Source organism: Triturus cristatus, chromosome 8, assembly GCF_964204655.1.
Source record: "Triturus cristatus chromosome 8, aTriCri1.1, whole genome shotgun sequence".
NCBI classification, from domain to species: domain Eukaryota; kingdom Metazoa; phylum Chordata; class Amphibia; order Caudata; family Salamandridae; genus Triturus; species Triturus cristatus.
In genome coordinates this window covers 1,243,234,204-1,243,246,979 of record NC_140591.1, presented here as the reverse complement: position 1 = coordinate 1,243,246,979, position 12,776 = coordinate 1,243,234,204, and the positions used below count along the sequence as shown (strand labels likewise).

General features: G+C 42.5%; 1 protein-coding gene across 2 annotated transcripts in view; it reads right to left on the bottom strand.

Annotated features, from left to right (window-relative positions):
• The window catches only part of USP9X (ubiquitin specific peptidase 9 X-linked), a 1,605,828-nt gene that overhangs the window by 1,162,783 nt on the left and 430,269 nt on the right, over positions 1–12,776 (bottom strand). For both annotated transcript variants that reach the window (XM_085622934.1, XM_085622935.1), the window contains exons 13-14: positions 10,309–10,445; positions 9,777–9,910 (exon numbers count right to left, since the gene is read on the bottom strand). In XM_085622934.1, the coding sequence (XP_085479060.1) occupies positions 9,777–9,910; positions 10,309–10,445 (271 nt within the window). The remainder of the gene's footprint in view (positions 1–9,776; positions 9,911–10,308; positions 10,446–12,776) is intronic.

Genomic DNA, 12,776 nt, shown 5'->3' with positions numbered 1-12,776 from the left:
AACAAACTGCAAACATCCGGGCCCAACACCAGATGGCGATCTATGCACAAGTGTGTAATCTGCAGCTCATATGCCTCGAACATAAAGTGTTTAAGACTCAAGTATCTGTTCAGTCAAAGACAGGCGTGATTACTGTTGAGCTTCTATACCAAATTGTTAAGTGATCCCTGCCTTACAATTCTAACCGCCCACTCCACAGCAGTTTTTTTTTTACCTGCTCCCCATAGTTTTAACCTTTGCCCGGCAGTCTGCCAACTGTTTGTCAGCGACCTACCTTCACCCCAGGCACAAAGATCCTTGCTTGAAAGGCCACAATGACCTGTATTTCCACTTCCCTTTCTGACTGTTTGCCTGTCAGTGGCACATGCTTAACTCTTCTATCCACTTCCGTACCTTCTTCTCCCATGTAGCAGTGACAGTGATCAAAACTAATTTGCTCCTGAGTGGATCTAATATGTTTAAGAGGTTAGCAGAGGTAGGCATGACATTACAAACAGGCTTACTGCTGGCTATACAGATGAAGGGATGGACACAAATTCAAAGATAATAGAGGCTTCAAAAGTGTCTATCTTGTTGATTGGGGAATCCTGCAATAGGTTCTTTTATGACTGAATTTCGGACTGCGCTTTCTCCCCTATACAGACCTACTACATGAAAAAAAGCCAGGAGGTAAGAGTGTCATCATACCCATTTAATACTGGAAGAGGACACAGAAAGGGGTGTCCCCTTGCTCTTTTCTTGTTCACTTTTTGCCATTGATGACCTGGTGACTTTGGTGATGGTAGATGGCCTGGTACAGGCAGTCCAATGGCAGAGGAGACAGACTCCTTTGATTTGGCCTAAGGACTCCATTTAAATTGGAACAAGATGACTCTCATCCCACTGCAGGGAAGTTTGGCAGCATATCTGCGGAACAGCCTCAGAATTTAAATGCTTAGAAATAAAACTAGCGCTAGACCCCACACAATGTTGTGAATTAAACCGGACACCAATAAGATGAGTCTCAAAATTACATAGAACTGGAGAAAACTGCCTCATGCACTTAGGACAGAGACACTATACAAAATTATTATTCAATCTAAACTCCTCGATGTTTTCCAAAACTATCCTTATAAGATTCCTTAACGATAACTTGACCAACTGTGATCCACAGAGATCTATTTTGCATGGGATATTTAATATCCTAGGAGTGTATTGAATAAGTGTGCCAGGTTTAGGATCGGCAATAGCAGACATACACCGTTACTATTGGGCCTCTTTTTTAATGATTGTTTGGTGACAGGAATGACTCCGCTTTTCACATTTAACGGGATCTCCTTGATAAGCAGCCTCTTATGCGCATAAGGAATCATGGAAGATATAGGCGGTCAAAGAGGAGAGAGAACACTAGTGGAGCTAGACACTCCTCTAGCAAAGAGACACTGCTAAACATTGGAGATCACACAAATCTCCAACCTAAGGAACTTGGTTGAAAACAATGGAAAGGTGTTCGGAAACAGAAGCGTCTGTCTACCTGGTTAAGGGCTACCCTAACTAGCACAAAAATATTGGGTGGGTCAAGTGGGACCACATTCAGCTTAGTGTAAACTTGCTAAGAAGAGTAGATGATGTGATCGCAATACTGAAAAGAAATCCTGGAAGTTCAATAATCAGTCTGTCTAAATAAGCCTCACAGACTTGGGTTCTCTCTGATCTAATGCCAGCTTTCTTTTTGCTCTCATTTTACTATTCTGCTTTTTCCTTTTTTCTGACAGGGATTATTCTTCATTTTTAAATCTCAATAAACAAATCTTAATAAAAAAAGATATCTGTCCTGGAACACAGCAAGACTGATTCACTGAGCTCCACGATGAGCTTGAGAGGCCTTTGTGGCAAACTTCGACCTGTGCAATATTTAAGAAACTCAGTCGAGAAGGGGTAGGTATATGACATTTAGCCTCCAAGGCTAATGAGGATAGTGAGGCTATATGAGATGGCGGGGTCTTCACGCATCATACTAAAGGTGCTTGAGTGGAGAGAGAGATACAACATATTCAGAGACTATGGGGTAATCTATCCTCTGGTTGAAAGATTTATGTTATTACCACATTCTAAACAGTGACTGTGAGAAAGTGCCATCTTTCTTGCATGGTATGCCCCCACTTTTTGCTGAATTGCTGAATATACTTTGACCGAGTGTGCCCCGGACTCCTGCCAATCAGGTGCCCAGGGCCTATGTTCCTCCCTAAAAACCTAAAACCCAAATGGGCAAATCCTGGCCACATGTCAGCCCCTGGTAAATGGTACCATAGGTACCCAGGGCCTTGTGACCAGGGAAGGACTCTAAGGGCTGCAGCACTATTTGTGCCACCCTTCGAGGCCCTGTACCCTAACACACACACACAATGCCCTTGCAGGCTGCGTGTCTGGGTACAAGACAAAACCAAGAGTCCACATGGCACACATCCCTGTGTGCCATGCCCACAACCTACACTGCCCCGGCATACATCAGCCACCCCTTTAGCTGGATGCCCTATGCCAGTGGTGTGGACACAGGAGCATGGGCCCTGTGCCCCTACAGTACCCAGGTCCATTCCTGGGCACTGTAGGTGCAGTGTTGCCATTTAAGAGTATATGGTGCAGGGCGCTCGTCAAACACGAACTCCACAGCACCATACTGGCAACACTGAAGACTGAGCAGTTTGGTATCAAACTTCTCAGCACATTAAACCCGCACTGATGCCAGTGTGGGATTTAATGCACAAAGCACTACAGAGGGCATCTTAGAGATGCCCCCTGAAACCTAACCTACAATCCACGTCTGGTCTGGGAGGCTGCCTAGGCTGCCACACAGCAGACATCTTGCTGGACCCCTGGGCGGAGAACACCCGGCTCTCCTGGGCCTGCAACAATGCACATCCTGGGCGAGGTGCTAGGAATCCTCCCCCAGGATGAGCAGGGGGAAGCTTCAAAAGGCATGCCGCCTTTCCGAGCTTCTCCAGGCCACTTGCTGTACTCAGCCACTGGCCCCCACCGGTTCTGACCCCCACTCTGGCGGGAAGACTGGCTGGAAACTCCAAGTAAGGACAGGGGATGTGCCCTCAGGTGGGGGAGGCGAGGTGAAGCACATCTACGGGCCCTCGCCATCTTAAAGATGGGGAGCCCTACCCAATCAGGACTAGGCCACTGCCCCCCTCCCACAGGAGAGTGGCAGGATAGGGGGTGTACCCACCCCAGGACATGGACCCAGTGGTCCCTGCCCTTTACCTACCTGTAACGCCCCTAAATGTAGTATTTAGGGGCATCCTGAACCTTCCTTCCTCAGATTCCAGATTCTAAACTAGCAAAGAAGAAGAAAGAATACCTGTCGTGCAGCTGCTACGAAGAGGAAGACACCAACTGCTTTGGCCCCAGCTCTACCAGCCTGTCGACCCTCGAACCTGCTCCTGCTAAATCCCGGCACCTCCTGCGGCCAGCAACCTCAAACCCCAGAGGACCTGGCTACCTTGTGACTCTGAGCACCTGGGACTCCCACGAGCAGTGGCTCTGCTCAAAGCAAGTTTCTAACCCCTGGCATCAGCCCGGAACCGCGAAACTGCAGCCGCCAAGCCTGGCCTGTGCCGGAGTGGACAAAGACCCCGAGGACGTCCCCCTGGCGACTGTGACCCCGAATCCGGCACCCAAGGACCCACCTCGACGCTCCTGACACCTGCAGCTTCAGAACCAGGGACCCCGCCCCCCCCCCTAACCGCGATCAACAGAGGGTAAGATTTCCAGACATCAAAAGGCACCCCTGCACCCGGCCCCCTGTGCCTGCGTCCTGGGTACCTACCTATCCTCCAACTACCCAACTTACCTCTCGAAGTGGTGGTGGCACCTGGAGAATCTTGGTCCCCGAGCTTGCAGCCTTTGTTCGTCCATGAGCTTTCCCATTGAAATCCATTGAGCGTGTGAAGGTTCAAAAGCACCCTGCACCCAGCCGCCCGAGTGGCCCTGGCAGTGCAACTTCTACTCCTACCTACTTACCCATTTGCCCTGAGCAAGTGACCAGGAGCCCAGCTCCCACAGCCGCGTGGCCTGCTAGTCAGTAGCCACCAACCAAGGCCCCCCCTGCCTCCCATAGGATAACACTGGGCCTAACTCACTCTGCACCCGGTTGCCCCTGTGCCGCTGAGGGTGTAACAACTGTACTTATCTAAACCTGGGAGACCCCCGAGTCTGTGCCCAGGACCTTAACTCTACCAGTCGAGTACTTACCCAAAAGCCAATAACTCACTTTTGTTCCATAGGGTAACATTGACTGGCTTCTTCTGAAATTTCTTCTAAAAGTGTGGAGTTTCTAAACTTTAAAATATTCACCTAAAATCAACCGAGTAACGAAAACGGAAATACTCACCTGCTGTTAGGAGAGATCCCAGTGCTAGATATTGGTGCCCAGCAATGACCCTGAAAAGTACTTACAACCGTACTTACCACTATCTCAATTTTCTCCCATAGGAAACCATTGACTGTTTTTCTGTGAAATTTCTTCTGTCGATTTTTGCAAACTACAAATATTCGTTAAAAATCGTACTAACTGTGAAAACGCAATTACTTACCTGTTTTAGATAGATGCCCCGGTACTGAGCCTAGGAGACCAGCACTGGATTACAAAAGTAACGAGAACATACTTTACCCGTAACTTGAATTTTCGCCCATAGGAAACCATTGACTGTTTTTCTGTGAAAGTTCTTCAAAGTGTCGATTTTGCAAACTTATAAATATTCCTTAAAAATCGCCCGTGTAACTTAAACGCAGTTTCTCAACTGCTTACAGGTGGTACACTAGTGCTGGATCTAGGATCCAACACTGACCTAGAAAAAGTAACCATAACCCCACTTACCTGCTAAGTGAATTTCCGTCCATAGGATAACATTGGTAATTTGATTAGCAAAAGTTTTAAAGTGTCAACTTTTAAAATAGCAAAATATTGCTTAAAAATCATAACAGTAACTAAAACGAATGTACTCACTTGTTTCCAAGAACTGTCCCAGGACTGAATCTAGGATCCAGTCCTGGAGTTAGAAAAGTAATCCTGAAAGTAATCAATTGCAAATAACTTAAAATTCCCATTGAGCTCAATGTATTATTGTGTTTGAAATTGTGTTGCCTATTGCAACAAAACTAACTATTATCTACAAAAGTCAATTGCCTATTGCAAAGTATTTAACTAAGGCATCTCATTCTGAGAAAGTATATTTTGATACCTATTGTTGGTTCTAAAATAAAACAAGCATATATTTTTTATATATACACCATTGGCCTAGAGTTCAGTTCTTGAGTGTGTGCAACAAATGCTTTACACTGTCCTCTGATACTGCCTTACTGCTCGACCAAGCTACCACTTTAGAGAGTAAGGTTATATCTAACTTTAACCTCTGCCAAACCTCTGGGGACTGTGGACTCTCTACACACTGTACCTATTTGGGAACAGTATATACAGAGTCACTTTCTTACAGTGACTACAAGAGTTGGATTACCAGCAGCCACAGACAATATTGAAACAATATTTCTGAAAGCGAAGTATAGAGGTCCAACTCAAACCAGAGCTCAAGATTGTGTGTAGCGTAGATGTATGATGGGACAGGAGGAGTAAGAGAACATTGAGAAAGTTATGTGGTGCTCAACGGACAAATGAACTAGTCATAAAAAGCGGCAGCGTAATACTGCCCCTAACTACAGAAAATCTTAAAATACAGTCTATGGTTATGATGTATGGGGATCAGGAAGTAAGCGTCTTGAAGGTATAAATACATCAGGACTTCTCCTTCCTGGAGCACTGAGAAGACCTCTTGAAGTGTGGCTACCGTGTAGTACTGTGCCTTACGGCACTTGCTGAGATTCCACAGATGTATGGTAGGGCTGCAGCCCCTTGTCTTCTTTTCAAATAAGAACCTGGAATAAAATATCCTAATTGCATAGGTTCTTCAGTACTTTCTCTATAGCATCTTTAGCAGGAGATTGATGAATTTCTGTTGCAGCTGGTCAAGAGGAGGATGTTCTCTGGCTGGCTGGTGGCAGCGTATTTTTTGTACAAATTACTGTGTAAGCCCACACCAGATAATATGGAGTACCCAGCAGTCTCCGCTAATGTTCTCCCACTCAAAGGCATTTTCTGAATCCATCTCTCTCAAATGGTGAAGACTGGGAAGACTAGCAGCCTAAAAAGTACGTTTATCTTGTCTCAACTTCGGGAGCATGAAGAATCTCCTCTTTTCTGCAAAAGAATTTTGTAGTTCTGCCATTGATTTCTATAAGATCCTATGTTGTTTTAAGACAAGGGGTAATGGGCATACTGACTTTACTGGCGGCGGTATAGACTGATGGGATCCATACTGCGAGAAGCTTTTTCTGGCATTTCAAAACTGCAATGCTACAAGAGAGCATGCTGTGTCAAGATCCATTTTTTGCCTTGAAGAGTCTCATTCATGGTTTGCTGAACAGTGTTTGGCCATCAAAAGGCTCATCAGGATTTTTCCCTAGCAAGTTCGGTCTAAAGGAATTGCTCTTAAGCCATCCTTGTGTTTGAAGGACTGATTCTAACTAATGGTGTTGCCGTCCCGTAACAGTTGGCTCGCCCGGATGGTCCCGTAGTCTGAAACGCCTGACACAAATAAAAAGTGGTACGAGGATTAGAACACCATATTGGCTCTTGATTTACCGCGGAATACTCGGATACACAAGATTAATACCACGTCGAGACTTTGAGATCCAAACAAAATTTGTTGACTAATGAGGATGGGCACTTAAAACAATTTTTAAACAAAAGAGATGTCTGAAATTATTAAAATTTAATACAGGATGGTATTACTGATTACAGCATAGACAGGAACTAACTGACAAGCAAGTACTCCCTGGGCATTGCTTAAGTTGAATATATCCCTGGTCCTGATGAAGGTTGCGCTTATGCCATCGAAACGCGACGACCATTGACCACTGACACCACCATCCTGCTTTTGCAGTCGTTTTGTTGGTCACAGGAGATTATTGTTTGTTTTATATCTCCTATCTTCATCACAAAAAAACCTTTTTCTTTTTCCTTTGAATTTTTCATCTGTGCGTGAAAGTGGTATGAGTGTGGAGTGATTTGGTGTGGATGTATATGAGATTGTGGGAAAATATAAAAAAAATTATGATTTATCTTAGTGTGTCCTAGGGACTACTGTTTGATAAAAGTTGATATGATGCACTATCATTGTAATGAATATAATCATTGATTGTTTAGTATAAAGAATTTATAAAGCAAGATATTTTTGATAATTAAAAGAAATGTATTGAATCTTTTAAGAAAAGTAGTAAACATAAAATAAAAATACAAAAATAATTAGCCTGATTGTGTAGTGTATCATTGTTTTTAGGGCCCATTTCCCTAACACAATTGATTTGTATGATAAGAAATATAGGTCACGAGGGAGTCTTCTTAGCATGTTCACTTATTCTAACTAATGTAAGCCCACATTGGAAACATCCATAGCCGCAATGATCACAACAGCAGAGACGTGGACTTTTACATGCATGATCAGTTTAGCTGCTTCTCTTTAGTCCTCCAGCAGGAGTTCCAGGTATTGAGGGTTGTCACCCCTTCTCACTCCATATTTATTTGTCATAAAGCACTAGAATTGCCATTATATTCACCCCTTTAATAGATACTGTGGCTATAGAATTCACTGTTTTACTAAACCGTCAATACACTGGCCATTCCAATCATGGGGGCGAAGAGTTCGGCATGACTAATCTGCCTGATCTGTGATAAACCTCTGCAGCAATAACGGAATCTGGATATGGCAACAATGAGACAAAATAGTGCAGAGTCCAGAAAAGGGTTTTTCTTTTCTAGATAAGGAACTACAGAAGGTAGTGTGATTGCAGTCTTTATCAGTTTATGCTTCTCTTGCGAGCTGTAGTGCAGATTAAGATGGTCTTAATGAGTTTCTTGGTTATTCCTTAAAATCCTAGGCAACGTCGCTGCTCTTGTGTAGTAATGTAAGACCAAATTTCTTTCCCACCATTTCCAGTACATCATATAAATAGCATCCACATTAGGTTCCAACTTAAATGGTGTTCCCTGCCTAGTAGGTGGCATGAGCGTACCCTCAACGTTTGCGCTGATCCTAAGCTTTACAGTCTTCATTGGCAGTTAAATATATATCGGCCCCTCCTGGTCCATCTTCAACCCCCTGGTCTACACTCTTGCTTTCCTCTATACACTGATCAGTTACATACATTACAACTAGTGAATTTTGTAGCTGCAGTGGTGGAGATGCTGGTGCATTTCATTGATGTGAAGAAGAGTAGCAGCTAAAGGTTGCAGTGGCAGTTGGTTTGCTTCAGAGAAGACTGCCATTGAGGCTGATTTTGAACTATCGGTCTTGAGCAAATATTCTTCAACATTTGCTGTAAGGACTTAAAAGAATTAACAACATTCGCAGCATCAGCACATCTTTGGAGGGTAAGGGTGCTGTGCAAAGCTTGCTGGCACCACCAGTGATGTTGGAATGAAGATATCTACAAAATCAAAGGTTCCAGCCGCGAACAGTGCCACAAAAAAAACTGTTGGCAATAAGAAAGCACCAGTCAATGTGTAATGTACAGCTAATGAAAAGCTAGTAACTGTCAACAAGACTGTTGATGAAGAAGTTGCAGCTAACAAGGATGTTGGCAACAAGGTCACCATAAACAAGGAAGTGGCTTTTAATGGAGAGATGGTGGATGACAACATCTGAGGATTGGATGGCTTGACCACCAAGGCTACTAGAGAAGACTGTTTCGAAAGGAAATGTAACAGGATATCTGCCATGACTACTAAAAGGATGGCCAAAGGTTGCATCAAGTGAAGTGATCAGCTTCTTTGAAGGAAAGGTAGGTTTAAGGAGGCATCACTTTATTGAGTAGCACTCTTTGATCTTGCAGATATAAATGCTAGGCACCAACCCCAGTCATGCAGACTATTGGATAGCAAAGATTTACATATTCCAGATTTTAATGCCTTAGGTTTTTGGCAAAGGCATTAAATACAATTTACCTGCAGATCATTAAAGAGTTTTGTTAAGGCAAAAGTAAAAGACTATGCGAAGAGCTTTGTTCTCGCTCTCTCAGAAGTTCTCATCTTGGCTGAAATTTCCCCTGGACCGAAAAACAAAACACCCAAAAACAACCCACTAGGAACCAAACCCAAAGGCCGAAGCTGGAACTGGGAAGTTATATGGGGGCGGTGAATAGGTGAAATTCAGATTGTCTGATAGAACACAGCTTTGTCATGGGACTTCCCCACATTAGACATGCTGCAGAAAGTCTGAGCTGGCCCTGGCTTTCGTGGCACATTTACCAGATCAGCTAAAGTTTGGGTGCTTTTCAGTGTGGTGAATGTGCTACTGAAGAAAACTACTCTTGGGCATATGGACATTTAAACAACTATTACTGCTGATGTATTCTACTAGGGATTGAAAGCTAACAACAGACTAATTCAAACATGGAAACTATCCAAAAGGATGAGGACTGGAAGTGAATTCACACACACACACACCCTCCCCCCACCCCTTAATACACAGTCCTATGGGGTCAATGGTGGGACGCAAAAAGGCTACAAATATGAAAAAGTAAATGCAAAAGACAAACAGTAATTGAAATCAATGCAGACTACATTCACTTACTATATACAGTAACTTGCATGTGCATGCAGTAGGTTAAAATTCAATAAACAAATTATTTTACATATTCTTTTGGAAATCATCTTGAGTAAATGCAAATGGCAGCCTTACCTTTTCCATATTGCCGCATGGTTTCCATATAGGAAGATAGATTTTCTGCTACTAAAGTAACTAGTGCATGATTGTGCTGAAGTTGATTGATCAGATCATGTCGGTAAAATACATGTGGACTACGCTGTGTTTGACTGCAATTTAAGAAACAAAATGCATCTGAATTCATCCTCAAAGAAGCAATTTAACATCTTGACTGTTGATTTTGGTTCATTGTAAACAATTCAGAAAATTATTGGTATCACTTTTAAAAATATGATAAGCTCTTGTTATTGGCCTATTATACTTTCAGATGACTTAGTAAAATAGACTGATAATTGACCACAAATCATTCCTAATAAAATTCAGAAAATAATGAAATCAGGTGTTACTTCTAGCGGTTACAAGGCAAGGAGTTGTGAATTTATGGAGAAAGTAGAGCAAGAACTATGTATATATAATACATATTTTCAAAATAACTCATTTACTGTTACTACTGCTCAATTAGACATTCATGGTGAGTATTAAAATACCTAATAATAGACCAACTTACCTTAAGTTCTGTGGTGCTTCCCCAAATAAACTACATATTTCTCTAATTTGTTTCAGTGCAGGAATAACCCATTTGTCATTTGTACGAAGCTCTTCTATAAAACGATCTATCCACTGCATTTTTTGAGAATCCCGATCCTTGAAAAACAAAGTTTTAAGGTTGAAAATCAAAAAACAGAAAAAAATTAATTGTGGATATTTCTATGGATATTATTCACAGTAAAGCTTTTAAAATTAAAATAACCTAATGTTACTGATATGTAACAGTTATCCAGTGAAGTCAAATTCCAAAGAATTGCTAACATTAATAATTCAACCCTCCTGCAACCGCTCAACTGAATGAAGACGCCTTTTCAAGAAATACAATGTTCCTCACGCTCTAGGTACCCACCTATCTACTTGGAAAGCTCAAGAACTTACCTTCTTTTTCAGAGCTTTGCTGAATCAAGCTAGGTTCACACTACAATTACCATACAAACAAACCATACATCCGTGGATGGATGACAAAAGCAAATATAGGCCCACAGAGACGCTTGACATCCTGTAACAAACAAGACTAAGGTATTTTGTCCTGAAATGTAAAGCTTTTCCAAGGTAAGGTAGGGTAACCCACAGAAGTTTGTAAACAAAATAAATCCAAGAATAAAAACTCAAAAAGGCGAAGGGAAGAAAAGGAACAGCAAGAAAAAACATCTATAAATTATAGAGCCTGTATGAATACTTAACAGAGCCAACCCCAGAAAATGTGCTGTTCTAATCCTCGTTCAACATGGGAGCAGTCAACAATTTATCAACAGTGAAAAGCTATATGTCTACAAGCAGGGTAGTAGAACACTTTGCAAAGATTCAGGCGCCTCTAAACTTTAACAACACTTTTTAAAATTTTAAAAAAAATGAAAGAAAGTGCGTAAATCGCCAATACAGCCTTAGAGGTAAAAGATATACTCTGCAGTTAAGCCTACAAGTTTACTCTGCAATACCATAGAGAACTTTTTAATTGCAGTTTATTTTGAGTTTGGCATAAGACACTTCGGTGTTTTTTTCGTAGAAACAAACAGATATTTATGAACTCAATTAAAATCCCATGATGGAGCTCTAGAATGATGAGTAACTTTTTCTTCTCAGTTAAGGGATCTTTATTGACAGTCAAGATCACTAAATGTAACTGCAAGTACGCCCTCTATTGTGGTTCATGTCCAAATGAAAAGGTGAGCCAAAAAGGAGGACAGCAGCCAACAGGATTAATGTCATCTAAGCAAATTGGTTTTACAGAGAAGCTTTGTTCATTTCCTTTTTAAGTCCCTTATAGGCAGCATTTCCTTGCAAATGACTGCAATGATCTCCAGATAGATGCTGGGCAAATGGGAGGTTTTGGAGGAGGGAGCTGATTAGCTTCCTTGATGGCCGCTTTGTTTCAGCAGTGCTAGGACTACCTCTTCAACAACATGCTGTGGCTCCTGAGGAAATGTTTAGGTCTAGACACAAAGTGATCTGGACAGTAAAGAGCAGGCTCCATGAGTGCTCTGTGGTGCAGCTGCTGACACAGGAATTTGGACAAAGTGCTTTGTGAGGGAACTTTCTCGGTCTTCCAGCTTAAATGGGACTGGAGTGGAGTCCCAGGGCCCTGGCAGTGTTTCCAGATGGATGCCAACACGGAGTTCATTAACTAATTGAAGATATAGATGTGGTTGCTTTACATCAGAGAGCAAGAGTGAAAGACAACAAGCAGTAATGCCTATCCCAGCAGGAGCTGCAACTGTCCTGCTGCCTAGCAGGAAGATGTCATTTTGTTCAACATTTAATGCTTCAATATCAAATGCTTTAATCTTGATGGCCTAAAATCCTAATGGGAATGGGTCTTTGACACTGAGGCCTTCATGTTAAGTACATCAATGCTGAAGGTAACTGCGGGAATGGTGCAAACTGTGCTTTTGAATATTCCCTAGGCGTCAGACTGGATCTGGGAAGCTTTTCAGCAGTACTTCTGCGTGCTGGTAGTTGGTGCTATGTGGCTTTGCAACAACGATTTTTCAAAAATAATGCGCAGAGCTATATAGGAGCCACTGCTGCACACTGTAATCAGTTGCTTTCAAGACTTCCTGCAGTGCCCCAAAAGCGAACTGGTAGACCAGTGTGCAGACTGTTAGACTTGTGATCGTATTAATGGACAGAACAGGTCGTTAAGGAATCTATATCTAGATTGCATTTTTGCCATAAAAGTGTTATCAAAGGTACTGAACTTGTTCTTCTGATACTTCTAGTACCAGATTTCTCATATTTTGAATAGATAACAAATGAGTACCTAATTGGAGGTGGGCTGTGAATGGACCCAGGCCAGGAGGTCCTGTAGAACCAAGCAGGCAAATTGCCCTTCTCTGCGGACCCGACTGTCCAAACAATAGAGCTTCATGAACAAATGGAGACGCCCACATAGCCACCTGAAAAATGTCTGGGACAGGGACTACGCAT